The 15,509-nt window shown below is 42.4% G+C and overlaps 1 protein-coding gene across 1 annotated transcript in view; it reads right to left on the reverse strand.

The window, feature by feature from the left end:
- The window catches only part of NETO1 (neuropilin and tolloid like 1), a 127,996-nt gene that overhangs the window by 22,505 nt on the left and 89,982 nt on the right, over nt 1-15,509 (reverse strand). Inside the window, exons 5-6 of the mRNA XM_075270761.1 lie at nt 312-353; nt 18-145 (exon numbers count right to left, since the gene is read on the reverse strand). Of these exons, the coding sequence (XP_075126862.1) occupies nt 18-145; nt 312-353 (170 nt within the window). The remainder of the gene's footprint in view (nt 1-17; nt 146-311; nt 354-15,509) is intronic.

Raw genomic sequence — 15,509 nt, forward strand, 5'->3', positions numbered from 1 at the left:
AAAAAAATTCAACTTACCTTTGACCGAGGTGGTGCGCGAATATACCATTTGCAATCAACTGCCTCGTTTGCAGAAGCCTTCCCTTCTTTAAGGATTTGCACTGACTCTATTATGCCTTCTGGTCCCCCCATTTCAAACTCACAAACTATATTGTAAGGTAATAAAAAGTGTGTTTATAAAAATGACGAAAGAAAGAAAGAAAAAGAAAGAAAGAGAAAGAAAGAAAGAAAGAAAGAAAGAAAGAAAGAAAGAAAGAAAGAAAGAAAGAAAGAAAGAAAGAAATTGATTGATTAAGAATAAAGCTAGCTTACCAGGTAATGGTTTAAGAACTCCAAGGTCTTTAAAATCTGGATCTGTAGACAAAAATAGTTGAAAGAATAACGTATATTACTTATTAATAGAAATCTCTATGGTGCACAGTCATGTTTTATATTCTAGAGTATTTCAAAAATTTAAAATTATGCGATCTCTCAGCCCATAAACGTCAACCCTTTATCTAGTATTAACATGGGTGGCTGGGTAATATTGAAGATTCTGGACAGTAGAGGGCAGCATGTCCCTACATGACACATTTTTCTTCTGTCATTGTAAACAGATCAGTATCAGTATCTCCCATCACATTGACATAAGTCATACTTATTATAGCATCATTCAGAATAGCACATGCAGTAGCTTTCATTTTATGTGTATTTATCACAATGTAGACAGACAACACGTATGAGTGCATACAGTAACACACCATTAAAGTATTTACTAATCTTAGGAGCCTCTATATTTCTTGTAGCATTCAGTTTTTCTACAATAGATGGCAAAAAGAAAGATTTTTCAGTAAGGCCTTCACATGTCAATGATTTGATCAGTGAATTGCATCAGTAATTGTAAGCCAAAACCAGGGATGTATCTGAAACACGGGTTCACATGTTTCCATTACATCTTACCTCTGTGTAGTCTGCTGGTTTTGACTCACAATCACTGATGGAATTCACTAACCAAATCATTAATGTGTGAATAAGGCCATAAAGAATAACCATCATTGTTCCTGCTGGATATCTTCTAAAAAGAGAAATTATTCTATACTTAAAGGCGTTGCCGGGATAAGTGGAAATCCCTACACTAATCTAAACAACCTCCCCTTCTACTTTCCAAATAAATCAAATATGATTTTGTTTCTAAATTCAAGACATAGGTATATATATATATATATATATATATATATATATATATATATATATATATATATATATATATATATATAGTGGGGCAAAAAAGTATTTAGTCAGTCACCAATAGTGCAAGTTCCACCACTTAAAAAGATGAGAGGCGTCTGTAATTTACATCATAGGTAGACCTCAACTATGAGAGACAAAATGAGAAAACAAATCCAGAAAATCACATTGTCTGATTTTGTAAGAATTTATTTGCAAATTATGGTGGAAAATAAGTATTTGGTCAGTAACAAAATTTCATCTCAATACTTTGTTATATATCCTTTGTTGGCAATGACAGAGGTCAAACATTTTCTGTAAGTCTTCACAAGGTTGGCACACACTGTTGTTGGTATGTTGGCCCATTCCTCCATGCAGATCTCCTCTAGAGCAGTGATGTTTTGGGGCTGTCGCTTGGCAACACGGACTTTCAACTCCCTCCAAAGGTTTTCTATAGGGTTGAGATCTGGAGACTGGCTAGGCCCCTCCAGGATCCTTGAAATGCTTCTTACAAAGCCACTCCTTCGTTGCCCTGGCGGTGTGCTTTGGATCATTGTCATGTTGAAAGACCCAGCCACGTTTCATCTTCAGTGCCCTTGCTGATGGAAGGAGATTTGCACTCAAAATCTCACGATACATGGCCCCATTCATTCTTTCATGTACCCGGATCAGTCGTCCTGGCCCCTTTGCAGAGAAACAGCCCCAAAGCATGATGTTTCCACCCCCATGCTTTACAGTAGGTATGGTGTTTGATGGATGCAACTCAGTATTCTTTTTCCTCCAAACACGAAAAGTTGTTTGGTTTCATCAGACCATAGGACATTCTCCCAATACTCTTCTGGATCATCCAAATGCTCTCTAGCAAACTTCAGACGGACCCAGACATGTACTGGCTTAAGCAGTGGGACATGTCTGGCACTGCAGGATCTGAGTCCCTGGCGGTGTAGTGTGTTACTGATGGTAGGCTTTGTTACATTGGTCCCAGCTCTCTGCAGTTCATTCACTAGGTCCCCCCGCGTGGTTCTGGGATTTTTGCTCACCGTTCTTGTGATCATTTTGACCCCACAGGGTGAGATTTTGCGTGGAGCCCCAGATCGAGGGAGATTATCAGTGGTCTTGTATGTCTTCCATTTTCTAATTATTGCTCCCACAGTAGATTTCTTCAATCCAAGCTGGTTGCCTATTGCAGATTCAGTCTTCCCAGCCTGGTGCAGGGCTACAATTTTGTTTCTGATGTCCTTCGACAGCTCTTTGGTCTTCACCATAGTGGAGTTTGGAGTCTGACTGTTTGAGGGTGTGCACAGGTGTCTTTTTATACTGATAACAAGTTTAAACAGGTGCCATTACTATGGGTAATGAGTGGAGGAAAGAGGAGACTCTTAAAGAAGAAGTTACAGGTCTGTGAGAGCCAGAAATCTTGATTGTTTGTAGGTGACCAAATACTTATTTTCCACCATAATTTGCAAATAAATTCTTACAAAATCAGACAATGTGATTTTCTGGATTTGTTTTCTCATTTTGTCTCTCATAGTTGAGGTCTACCCATGATGTAAATTACAGACGCCTCTCATCTTTTTAAGTGGTGGAACTTGCACTATTGGTGACTGACTAAATACTTTTTTGCCCCACTATATATATATATATATATATATATATATATATATATAACCACATGACGACCCCAGGTACAATTTCTGATTATCCGCTTATGATCTGTTTCCCCATTTCCAGAAGCGGATTGTCACTACTACTCCCCCCTATCCACCCCATACTTAACCTCCAGGCTTCTTCCTGCGACACGTCTCCTCCTTTTTTACTTCTTCTCCTAGCTCTGCTCTGTGCACTGCTGCCAATAATCCACCTCTACTGTACGGCTTCTGTATGCACCATAGAGGTAGATCATCATTGCAGAGAACAGCTGAAGAAGAGCGCATGCCTGCATAATCAACAAACAAGGAGGAGCCATCTCGCAGGAAGATAATAATGGGGTCGGGGGTTGGGCTGAGTAGGTAGAGAAGGCTGGAATAGCTAGAGAGACAGGGAGGGAGTATATGGAAGGGAGGGAGAGAGAGAGTAATGGAGGGGGGAGTGAGGAAGGAGGAAGAGTAAGGTAAGACAGGTTAGGGATGAAGTTATATAGTAGGAAGTAGAAGCATGTAAACACATGTAGGAATGTAGGAGATACCAGGTGCTACCAGAGACACATAGGTAACATACGTTAAAAGATGACTAAAGGTATATGGCTGCATTTATTAACCTATTAATAGCACTAACAGACACTTTTTTAAAAACATTGTTTGCCCAGAAAACCCCTTTACGTATAGTCTTTTATGCAGACCACAAACCCCTGAAAGGGAACCTGTCACCATAAAAATGCAATCCATTATGTTACAGATCAAGAAAGGCTGAACATATTGATGTATATAGTTTTGTGTGAAAAGATTTTGTATAATCTGTATTTTATTCATTTTTATATGAGCAGTTCCTGTGATAAGAAGTCATGTTGGTTGAGTGATATAATTTGTAGAAGTGTCCATATAGAGGTGTCTGTCAGTCACTAATAAGCCTATGACTAATAAAACCAAGACCATTACTACCATGACTTGTCAGCATAGAAGAAGAAGATGTAAATGAAGAAGATACAAGTTATCCCGATTCTTTTCCCACCAAACAATATATCAGTCAGCTCATCCTATCCTATCCTATAATACTATGCCTGCAGCTTGGAAAGTATTTTCACGTAGACAGGTTTGCTTTAAGCAAATCACAGTACACAGCCTACTCTAAACCATTGGTCTCCTAGGAGGAATAAACCAAAAATCAAAAGCAGAGTATTAAATAAGGTTGTCAGACTACTTACAAAGTGAGCATAAGGGCAGGACAAAACACCACCACCAGACAGACAACTCACCTTTTAAACCTGCTCCATTTCAGCCTCAATGGTCACCTGTTGACAAATGTCACATGACTAATTGGCCTACGCAGGGTAACCCTAAGGCCAGTTATTGGCTGCAGCTTTATGTAATCACAAATGGGATGTCACCGCCTGGAGGGGACCAGACTACCAGCATTGGAATGGAGCACATTTTAAAAGTGCTTATGTTTTTACTTTATACCGTGTTCTTCCCTTTTCCTCATATGGAAATTTGTATTTATTCCCAACCTCCCCTATTGGCAGAATCGACCACTTGGATCCCCACCAATCATAAAAATTGGGGTATTTTGCTCTTCATTCTGAATGTAGCTGTGGCTGGATAAGTGCAACCTACTTATATTATTTCAATGGGACTGTCTGACATAGCTGAAGTACTGCACATGGCTAATTCCCATGGACCCACTGAAATGAATGGAGCGTCCATTTGGCTGCTCTCATGATCTGTTGGAGTTCCATTGTGGGTTTTTTAATCCTAATATTCTTGAGAATGAGTCAGTGAGTTTCTCTTGCCTGTTGTGAATTGTGTCTCAGAAGTGTGGAAAAATTGAACACAATTTCAGTGCTCCGGGCCAGGATAACTGGCAAAGTGGTTACAGTTCTGGATAGAATAAAATCTTAAAAAGTGGTACCAGGATTGTTGTCAGTACAGGTACTAATAGATCACAAATGGCAAAACCAAAGTGTAACCCCTCCACCAGTGGCAGGTCCTTGAGTGGAGTCAGCAACCATGTTTACCTATACTATTCATGAGTGCAGGATATGACAGATCTCTTGACAGAATGGGTAGAAAATATATTTCTTTTCATACATATATGTATCTGATATTCTTTTATAGGTGGATTATTATTCATTTTGTCCTTAGTGAATAAGTTGTTTGATTAGATAATGGAATACCTCCACTGCCAACGCAGGTACAGGAGGACAAATTAGTCATCTGCTCTAACAGTATGAGAAGAGGCTCAGCATGGCATAATACAGAATAATAATATGCATATACAGTCCTATGAAAAAGTTTGGGCACCCCTATTAATCTTAATCATTTTTAGTTCTAAATATTTTGGTATTTGCAACAGCCATTTCAGTTTGATATATCTAATAACTGATGGACACAGTAATATTTCAGGATTGAAATGAGGTTTATTGTACTAACAGAAAATGCGCAATATGCATTAAACCAAAATTTGACCGATGCAAAAGTATGGGCACCTCAACAGAAAAGTGACATTAATATTTAGTACATCCTCCTTTTGCAAAGATAACAGCCTCTAGTCGCTTCCTGTAGCTTTTAATCAATTCCTGGATCCTGGATAAAGGTATTTTGGACAAACAATTCAAGTTCAGTTAAGTTAGATGGTCGCCGAGCATGGACAGCCCGCTTCAAATCATCCCACAGATGTTCAATGATATTCAGGTCTGGGGACTGGGATGGCCATTCCAGAACATTGTAATTGTTCCTCTGCATGAATGCCTGAGGATTTGGAGCGGTGTTTTGGATCATTGTCTTGCTGAAATATCCATCCCCGGCGTAACTTCAACTTCGTCACTGATTCTTGAACATTATTCTCAAGAATCTGCTGATACTGAGTGGAATCCATGCGACCCTCAACTTTAACAAGATTCCCGATGCCGGCATTGGCCACACAGCCCCAAAGCATGATGGAACCTCCACCAAATTTTACAGTGGGTAGCATGTGTTTTTCTTGGAATGCTGTTTCTTTTTGGACGCCATGCATAACGCCTTTTTTTATAACCAAACAACTCAATTTTTGTTTCCAAAATGAAGCTGCCTTGTCCAAATGTGCTTTTGCATACCTCAGGCAACTCTATTTGTGGCGTACGTGCAGAAACGGCTTCTTTCTCATCACTCTCCCATACAGCTTCTACTTGTGCAAAGTGCGCTGTATAGTTGACCGATGCACAGTGACACCATCTGCAGCAAGATGATGCTGCAGCTCTTTGGAGGTGGTCTGTGGATTGTCCTTGACTGTTCTCACCATTCTTCTTCTCTGCCTTTCTGATATTTTTCTTGGCCTGCCACTTCTGGGCTTAACAAGAACTGTCCCTGTGGTCTTCCATTTCCTTACTATGTTCCTCACAGTGGAAACTGACAGGTTAAATCTCTGAGACAACGTTTTGTATCCTTCCCCTGAACAACTATGTTGAACAATCTTTGTTTTCAGATCATTTGAGAGCGGGCTGTCCATGTTCAGCGACCATCAAACTTAACTGAACTTGAATTGTTTTGTAGAAAGAAATGGTCCAAAATACCTTCATCCAGGATCCAGGAACTGATTAAAAGCTACAGGAAGCGACTAGAGGCTGTTATCTTTGCAAAAGGAGGATGTACTAAATATTAATGTCACTTTTCTGTTGAGGTGCCCATATTTTTGCACCGGTCAAATTTTGGTTTAATGCATATTGCGCATTTTCTGTTAGTACAATAAACCTCATTTCAATCCTGAAATATTACTGTGTCCATCAGTTATTAGATATATCAAACTGAAATGGCTGTTGCAAACACCAAAATATTTAGAACTAAAAATGATTAAGATTAATAGGGGTGCCCAAACTTTTTCATAGGACTGTAGGTAAAGCACTGTTGTCTCATCAGCTATCAAATGCCAGGCTTTGTTTCTGGAGCTCTGGATTACTAAAACTAGGGAATATGGCAGAAAACTTTTTGCTTGACATGTAGACTCGCCATCAGTGGCATAACTAGCAAAGACTGGGCCCCCCACCAAACTTTTGACTTGTGGCCCCACCCCATGGCATAGCACCCCCTTTCCTGGCCCCCACACAGTATAACACCCCATTTAAACACACTATAATGTCCCATAGCAGCCCCACCACGCAGTATAATGTCCCATAGTGGACCCTGCACACAGTATTATGCCACATTGTGGCCCCTGCACATACAGTATTATGCCCCATAGAGGCCCCTGCACACAGTATAATGCCCCTTAGTGGCCCCTGCGCATACAGTATTATTCTCCATAGTGGCCCTTGCACACACAGTATTATGCCCCATAGTGGCCCCTGCACACAGTATTATTCCCCATAGTGGCCCTTGCAAACACAGTATTATGCCCCTTAGTGGCCCCTGCACAAAGTATTATGTCCCATAGTGGCCCCTGCACACAGTATTATCCCCCATAGTGGCCCCTGCATACACTATTATGTCCCATAGTGGCCCCTGCACACAGTATTATGCCCCATAGTGGCCCCTGCACACAGTATTATTCCCCATAGTGGCCTTTGCGCACACAATATTATGCCCCATAGTGGCCCCTGCATACACTATTATGTCCCATAGTAGCCCCTTCACACACACTATTATGCCCCATAGTGGCCCCTGCACATACAATATTATGCCCCATATTAGCCCCTGCACACACACAATTATACCTCATAGTGGCCCCTGCACGCAGTATTATGGCCCATAGTGCCCCCTGCACACAGTATTATATCCCATAGTGGCCCTGCACACAGTATTACCGATACCCGTTCCTGCTCATAGCCACCTCTGCTTCCCAGTTGGCCGTGAGCAGGAGCAAGGATTAGTAAGTAAATAGGGCCCGTTACCTGCTGGGGTTACTCCAGCAGATAATGGGCTATTAAAAAAAAAAAGCAGCCGGGTCCCTTATAGTCCTGGCACTGTGGCAGCCACTACCGCTGCTGCCCCGGTATTTATGCCACAGCTCACCATACAGCTGCTATGGGCGCAGTGGGGGGTGGAGTCCAGTGCTGAACCTTTGCTTTCCAACACTGATCCATTATATTTTCCAGCAGCTACCACAAGGGGGAGCACAGTGTAAGGAAATGTTTAGAGTCTCCATAGAGTTCAATAGTAGCTTTCTTAATTCCTATGCACTGAGTAAATGGCTGCAGATAGCAAGCTGCACCACACAGCTGTATAGGGGAGATTTACATACCTCCCAACCGTCCCGATTTCCGCGGGACAGTCACGATTTGGGTGACATGTCCCGCGGTCCCGGTTGGAGGGAGGTATGTCCCGATTTCAACTCAGATCGGTGTCCAGAGGACGCCGATCTGAGTTGAACACATAAGCGGCTGAAGGAAGGAGCTGACACAGATCAGCTCCTCGCTTCGCCGCTGCCCGCCTCTCTCCCTGACACATGCGGCTGAAGCTGCTCGCGTGCTCGCTTCGCCGCTGCGTCTCTCTCTCTCTCGCTGACACATGCGGCTGAAGTGAGGAGCTGACCTGTGTCAGCTCCTCGCTTAGCTGCTGCCGCCGGCTCCTGGCTTGTAGACGTGATGTACAAGACAGGAGCCGACGGCAGCGGCGAAGCGAGGAGCTGACCTGTGTCAGCTCCTTCCTTCAGCCGCATGTGTCAGCGAGAGAGGCGGGCAGAGAGCGGCGAGGGAGCGGAGGAGAAGGTAAGTTTAATGTGGAGGTGGAACGTGAATCTGGGGGCAGATGAAGGAGAGGACGGCATGACACTGGGGGCAGAGATGTGGGGACATGAATCTGGGGGCAGAGATGGAGGGACATGAATCTGGGGGCAGAGATGGAGGGACATGAATCTGGGGGCAGAGATGGAGTGGACATGAAACTGGGGGCAGAGATGTGGGGACATGAATCTAGGGGCAGAGATGGAGGGACATGAATCTGGGGGCAGAGATGGAGTGGACATGAAACTGGGGGCAGAGATGTGGGGACATGAATCTAGGGGCAGAGATGGAGGGACATGAATCTGGGGGCAGAGATGGAGTGGACATGAATCTGGGGGCAGAGATGGAGTGGACATGAAACTGGGGGCAGAGATGTGGGGACATGAATCTAGGGGCAGAGATGTGGGGACATGAATCTGGGGGCAGAGATGGGGGACATGAATCTGGGGGCAGAGATGGAGAGGACATGAATCTGGGGGCAGAGATGGAGAGGACATGAATCTGGGGGCAGAGATGGGGGACATGAATCTGGGGGCAGAGATGGAGGGACATGAATCTGGGGGCAGAGATGGAGGGACATGAATCTGGGGGCAGAGATGGAGTGGACATGAAACTGGGGGCAGAGATGTGGGGACATGAATCTAGGGGCAGAGATGGAGGGACATGAATCTGGGGGCAGAGATGGAGTGGACATGAAACTGGGGGCAGAGATGTGGGGACATGAATCTAGGGGCAGAGATGGAGGGACATGAATCTGGGGGCAGAGATGGAGTGGACATGAATCTGGGGGCAGAGATGGAGTGGACATGAAACTGGGGGCAGAGATGTGGGGACATGAATCTAGGGGCAGAGATGTGGGGACATGAATCTGGGGGCAGAGATGGGGGACATGAATCTGGGGGCTGAGATGGAGAGGACATGAATCTGGGGGCAGAGATGGAGAGGACATGAATCTGGGGGCAGAGATGGGGGACATGAATCTGGGGGCAGAGATGGAGGGACATGAATCTGGGGGCAGAGCTGGAAGAGGGACATGAGACTGGGGGCAGATGAAGGGTGTATATGAAACTGGGGGAGAGATAGAGGGGGGACATATAATTTACGGGTGACTGTAGGAGGATTATACTGTGTGCGGGCACATGAAAAATTAATGAGTGGGCGGAGTCAACACAAAAGTGGGTGGGGCTAAATTTGCCACGGCGCGCTACGCGCGCCGCACATTTTGTCCGTCTTTCAGTTCTTCAAAAGTTGGGAGGTATGGATTTATCAATGTATTTATACCAGTTGTCTGTGATAATTACATTGAAAATATGATGTTCACAACGCGCATCATATTAAAGGGGTTATCCAGGGAGTTCTAAAGGTTACTAATGCATTTTCTTCACTAGTTAAGCTTTATTACTAATACACACCCGGGTTCCCTGTAGCCCCTTATACTACCTTTGCGGAGAGCAGCTGGGGAGACAAAAAATCTTGTTCCTCTGTCTCCCCCTCAGACACTGTAACTCTCTCTGACATCGCCAAGTCCCCTGTACTCATTGCGCAGGCCTGTTGAGCAGCATGGAGTCATAAGACAAAGTATCAGAGAGTCAGCAGGGAAGGTTGAGGCATGATCATTGTAACCTCCCAAGCTGCCCCCCCCCTCCCCAAAGGTAATAAATGGGGCCCCAGGTATCAGGTTGTATGTTAGTAATAAAGCTTATCCAGGACAGGGAATGCATTGGTAAGCTTTATTACTTTCGTATGTACCTGCAGAAACAGCTCATGTGATTGTAGAATCTGATGTAACTGAGGCTATGGCATCTTTGTAACCTTATGAAACAATATTTCTTGCTGATGCAGTAGATACCAGACAATATAATATTTTACATCATAGTAAGACCACACTTTACCAAACAGTGGCATTACAAGCAATCTGCAAACATCATCTTGGTAATACTTAGAACAACATTTACCTTGTCTGTTGTGTCTTATACAGTATATTTTTTACAGAAGTAGCACTCGATATTGTTTTAGAGATTGGCTTACACTATATGAAAAGGGTGAGGGGGCTCAGCTGAAATAACTTGTACCTCTGAGTTCACACTACCTAGAACAGTAGTTCTAGTGCCATGTAAAAGCTGAACTTGCACTGGTCAGAACACTGTTTGATGTCATGGTTAAGTATATAAGCTTTATATGAAGCACGCATGTATATGGCAGCAGGTATGTAGTGATAAGGGGTTGCATATTTGGCTTTGGGACTCAGAAACTTCATGTTAAACCTCTGGTTGGCAGTAACTCATACATACTATCACTAAGATTTCTTGGATGAAAATATATTAACCTACTCTGACCCAATCCTGCTGTGAAAACGGAGAGCTGTAGTACCCCACTGACTGTTTATTCCAGATACACAAATTTGATATAGTTTCGGAGGCATCACTAAAATATAAAGCCAATTGTAGGCACTGTCTTTACTTTGTAATCAGGATTGCTTCAACCATAGGGCAAACGGGCCCTATGGTTGCAGGGGCCCTGGATCCGGGCACGAGACAGTCTGCCCAGGATAGCTACACTCACAACTGTATAATGATACAGTTGAAGCCTATGTCAGGACAGAGAGCTGTGTGCTCCAGCCCCAGGAACTCTAGACGCGATGTGATGATGTCACTCACATCGTATCTTCAGCTCCCTGAACAGTCTGTGACAAGAAACTGCACAGAGTGGCAGGGGGCGAAAGGTAAGTATCAGTGTTTTATTATGTTAAACTGGAGGAAGATGAAGGGGGCAGATGAAGGGGGTATCAAACAGGAGGCACATGGAGGGGGTATTAAACTGAAGGCAGATGAAGGGGGACATTAAACTTGTGGCAGATGAAGGGGGACATTAAATTTGAGGCAGGTGAAGGAGGGCATTAAACTGGAAAGAGACGAAGAAACATTAAACTGGGGGGGGGCAGTAATTAATAAGAGTGTATCATTATTTATAAGCAAGGGATCTTAGCCCCCCTTTTAAACAATAGTCCCTTCTTATAAATAATAGTCCCCACTTATAAATAATGACTGCCTTATAATTATTATAGATGAGAGTGAACAGGACATATTTATATGGGGGACTACTATTTATAAGTGCATGGGCATGACCACTTATATTGTATGGGACCAGTAAGAAGGAATTATGCTATGTGGGGGCAATTTTAATTAGGTTGGGTCAGGCATGTTTAAGTGGTGGTGACGAGTGAAGGGCAATTAAGAAACCTTTGCACTGGGCCCACCAACGTGTTAAAACAACCCTGTTTGTAATAGTCAAGGAATAGAATACTGTATATACTGTAAAGAATTTGTGAAGCTGTAGAATTGTAAAGCAAGGTGTTACTATTACTTCAAGAAAATATGCTTTACTCATCTTTAATGAAGACACATACTGTTCTGAAGACGCAATAACTAGTTTAAGCAGAATAATACCAGGCCTATTCATGCTTATCACATAATGACGCTGCTGCATTTTTACATTTATTTCTATTATTTTAAACAAAGAAATTAAATTGGGTGAAATGTAACAGAAAGTGTTCTACAAGACGAAAGATAATCAGCCGGAAGTAAAGATTATTAGAATAGACATTACACAGCTCCTGGATTCATTAAACACTGTATGTTATAGTCTGCGACTTTAATAGACTAAACTTCATTTATCACAATGAACATATCAAGACATGTGAGAAATAATTGCATTCTTGAACTTCTGCATATACAAATCTATCATCTGATATTTAATGCTAAATATGTTATCATATTTTTATTTCTTGTGGGACCAGTTGCTTCACTTTCATACCATCCCTTGATTATTTCCTATAATTCATCACCTCCGCTTTAAAGCAACACTCCAAACGATAAATAATGTAGTTTAAAAAAATCTATTGTCCTCCCTTTTCATGTTCCTGGTGCAGTTCATCTGCTTCTTCATTCATCCTATGTTTCTATATGGCCCCAGTTTCTCCGACTACTGTTCTTTGGTAAGTACAATGTGCACACGGTAGTCTGAGAAGTTGGTGGCCATTTTACGAATAAAAAGGGGACTGGGAAACGGAGGGACATTGGCAGAGACATTAAACACATGGATACAGGTATTTTAATTTTGTATCATGGATTTATTGTGAAATTGCTAATGTAAAGCAGAGAGTTGCTTTCTACAGTAAATGTCTTTGCTTAACATCATTGCGTAGCATTTGCAGCAGGAAAGAGAAATGAAAGAAGGATATGATCTGCTATACCTAACAGCACAGTACCAGTGGAAGTGTAGTCCTACGATAGCAATTAGTATTAAGTGTTATCATGTATCATATTTATAAGCCACATATGGAATAATAACTGCAGGGTGGTCCCAGGACTGTATGATTATCAGGCTTGCTTGTGTTTACTGTCAGAATTGCACTCTCTGTCACAGTTGCTTGCACGCTTCATCATTCACTGTCAGGATTGATTGTACTCTGTGTCACTCATTGTCCCACTTTCTGCATAGGTCTGCTACCTAGGCACAATTTCAAATTGGAAAGAGTAGGCATGACACAGACATACATAGCTTCAACGCATTTCCTTCCAACCCCACAATATATCTAAGGGGAAAGTTTGATAAAATCTACCGCAGTCCATAAAGTAGTGAGATACTGTATATACAGAAATTTTACTTAAAGTGGTGAGGCCTATGAAATATTCACATGGGACAACCATTTGCAGTTTCAAAGACTATAAATCTTTCAAGTTTTGGACCTACGCTTCCTTAAGGGTCAGTGCACACAGAGTTTTTTGTTGCTGATTTTAACGCTGAATCCGCCTCAAAATCAGCCTCCAAAAAAAAAGCCTCCCAATAGAGTTCTTTTGGGAAGCTTTTTTTGAGGCTGATTTTGAGGCGGATTCAGCGTCAAAATCAGCACCAAAAACCTCTATGTGCACCCCAAATAAAAAATACTGCATCATTTTTGTAAGCTTATAAGTGAATACTTGAGTTTTCCAACTAAAAGAGGGCAAGAATTGCAACTCCAAGCACTAAGCACAGGTGAGTATCTATAGGTGGTGTAGATGTAGCAACTCCTGCAGTCTAAGAAGGCCCAAGGGCCTAAAAAAAAAACAAAAAAAACCCAGCATTTTACATGGCACATTATAGACGGGGACCTGTTATTTTGCATTGGGGCCCAGAGGCTTTAAGTTACCTCCTTACATGTAAGTTTTCAACTGATAACAGTAAATACCATACTTGTACAATTGGAATACTGCCTGGTCTAAGTGAGAGCTAGGGTTGCTTCACTGGAGCCCCAGGAAAAAAATCACTTCATGTTCCCACCTAAAAATAAAGTATCAATACAGCCTTACAGCTCAAGAAATGAACGCGTGCCTCATAGTGTAATAGGTTAAGAGATAGCAACAGAAGACGGTTCTTTGAGCCTCAGTTTATTCACACAACACCTACAGAAGTCTGTAATGTACGGTATATACAATATAAGCTGCTGCCAGACATAGGATTTTTTCCTTTTCAATGCGTACAGAAATCAAATGGTTTCAAGGCTGCTCTAGCTCCTTCTTTATGGGACGTACAGTAGCATATTGATTCCTCCACAAACCCCAGTTTCCTTTCTGTAATTGCTACATTTCATGAATTAATGACCTGTCCAGTATTTGCAAAATAGCACAGATCTCAGCAGCAAAACAGCTTAGAAGTTTGGTTGTTTGTACTGGGGGTGATGTCATATACCGTACTACTACAATTACAAATTGCAAACAGCATGAAACTGCACTCCTGACTTAATGGTCAGACCCAACAAATGGGTACACCCAAATTACACTGCGCCTAGGAAGTACCTTGGCCCATACAGAACTGTACCCAGAGAAAGAACCTTAACAATTGCCTTTACTTGCAACATATTGCCAATGCAAATACTATAATGTCACTGAATACATCTAAAGAAGCATAATACATAGTTGTACCTCTATAGAAAATATTATTAAAGGGGTATTCCCACCTCACATACTCATCAGTCTTTAATGCTGTAAAATCTTCTTTCTTCCTGGTTTCTTGCATCATTTGGTGGGCGGGGTTTCACATGCAGCCTGCCGTTTAGCTCCGCCCCAAATTCGCGTGTAGCTCCGCCCACCCATATTGGACTATGAAGTACAGGCAGCAGCAACTCCATTCTGTGTTACATACAGAGACTGCCTGTCTCTGCCATAATGAACACAAATGAATTAGCTAGCCTGATAACTGGGAGAACAGAAGAAATGAAAGCAGCTCCTCTCCCCTATCTGATAGCAGGACCTAGGTCACATGGTGTAGACACAGGAATAGCTAGATACACAGGCTCGCTCCCTGCACTTAGCCCCTCCTCCCTCCCCCCTGAGAGCAGGCAGACACATCACTTGACTCATGAGCAGATAAGTCAGGGCTGTGGCCACAAAGAATTGAATAAAGTAAGATAGTGGACAAACAAAGCAGTTTTGCTGAAGCAGTGTATTTAGGAAAAGTCTTAAATCCACATTAACAAGCAGTATAGATGGGATCCTTGTGATGGGACAACCCCTTTAAGAACACACATAGATTACTGCTATTGGGACAGATAAACATATAAAAATGCACCAGAATTTTGGTGTAATTTGCTTACGTTTTCTACCTCTTTTTCTATGTGTTTTAGACACTTGCTTTGGCCAACATGTGAATGGGGCTTGTTTAAAAAGGTGCAAGAATTAAAATGCAAAACTGTGCTGCATAAATTGCAGAGAATAAAAGTGTATAACGTTCACTGTCTTCCAGAAAATAGGTGCAATCATTCCAGGGATCTGTCTCTTGATCCATGGAGAAAAGGAATCACCAGGCCGGTTCCCAGATATAACTCCAGTACTGTCATCCTGTATTATTACTTAAGCTTTATTGAAGAATCACATTGAAAAAGTGGGGTGCACATTCATAAAATCCAGAAAGAGTACACC

Source organism: Leptodactylus fuscus, chromosome 4 (genome assembly GCF_031893055.1).
Source record: "Leptodactylus fuscus isolate aLepFus1 chromosome 4, aLepFus1.hap2, whole genome shotgun sequence".
NCBI classification, from domain to species: Eukaryota; Metazoa; Chordata; class Amphibia; order Anura; family Leptodactylidae; genus Leptodactylus; species Leptodactylus fuscus.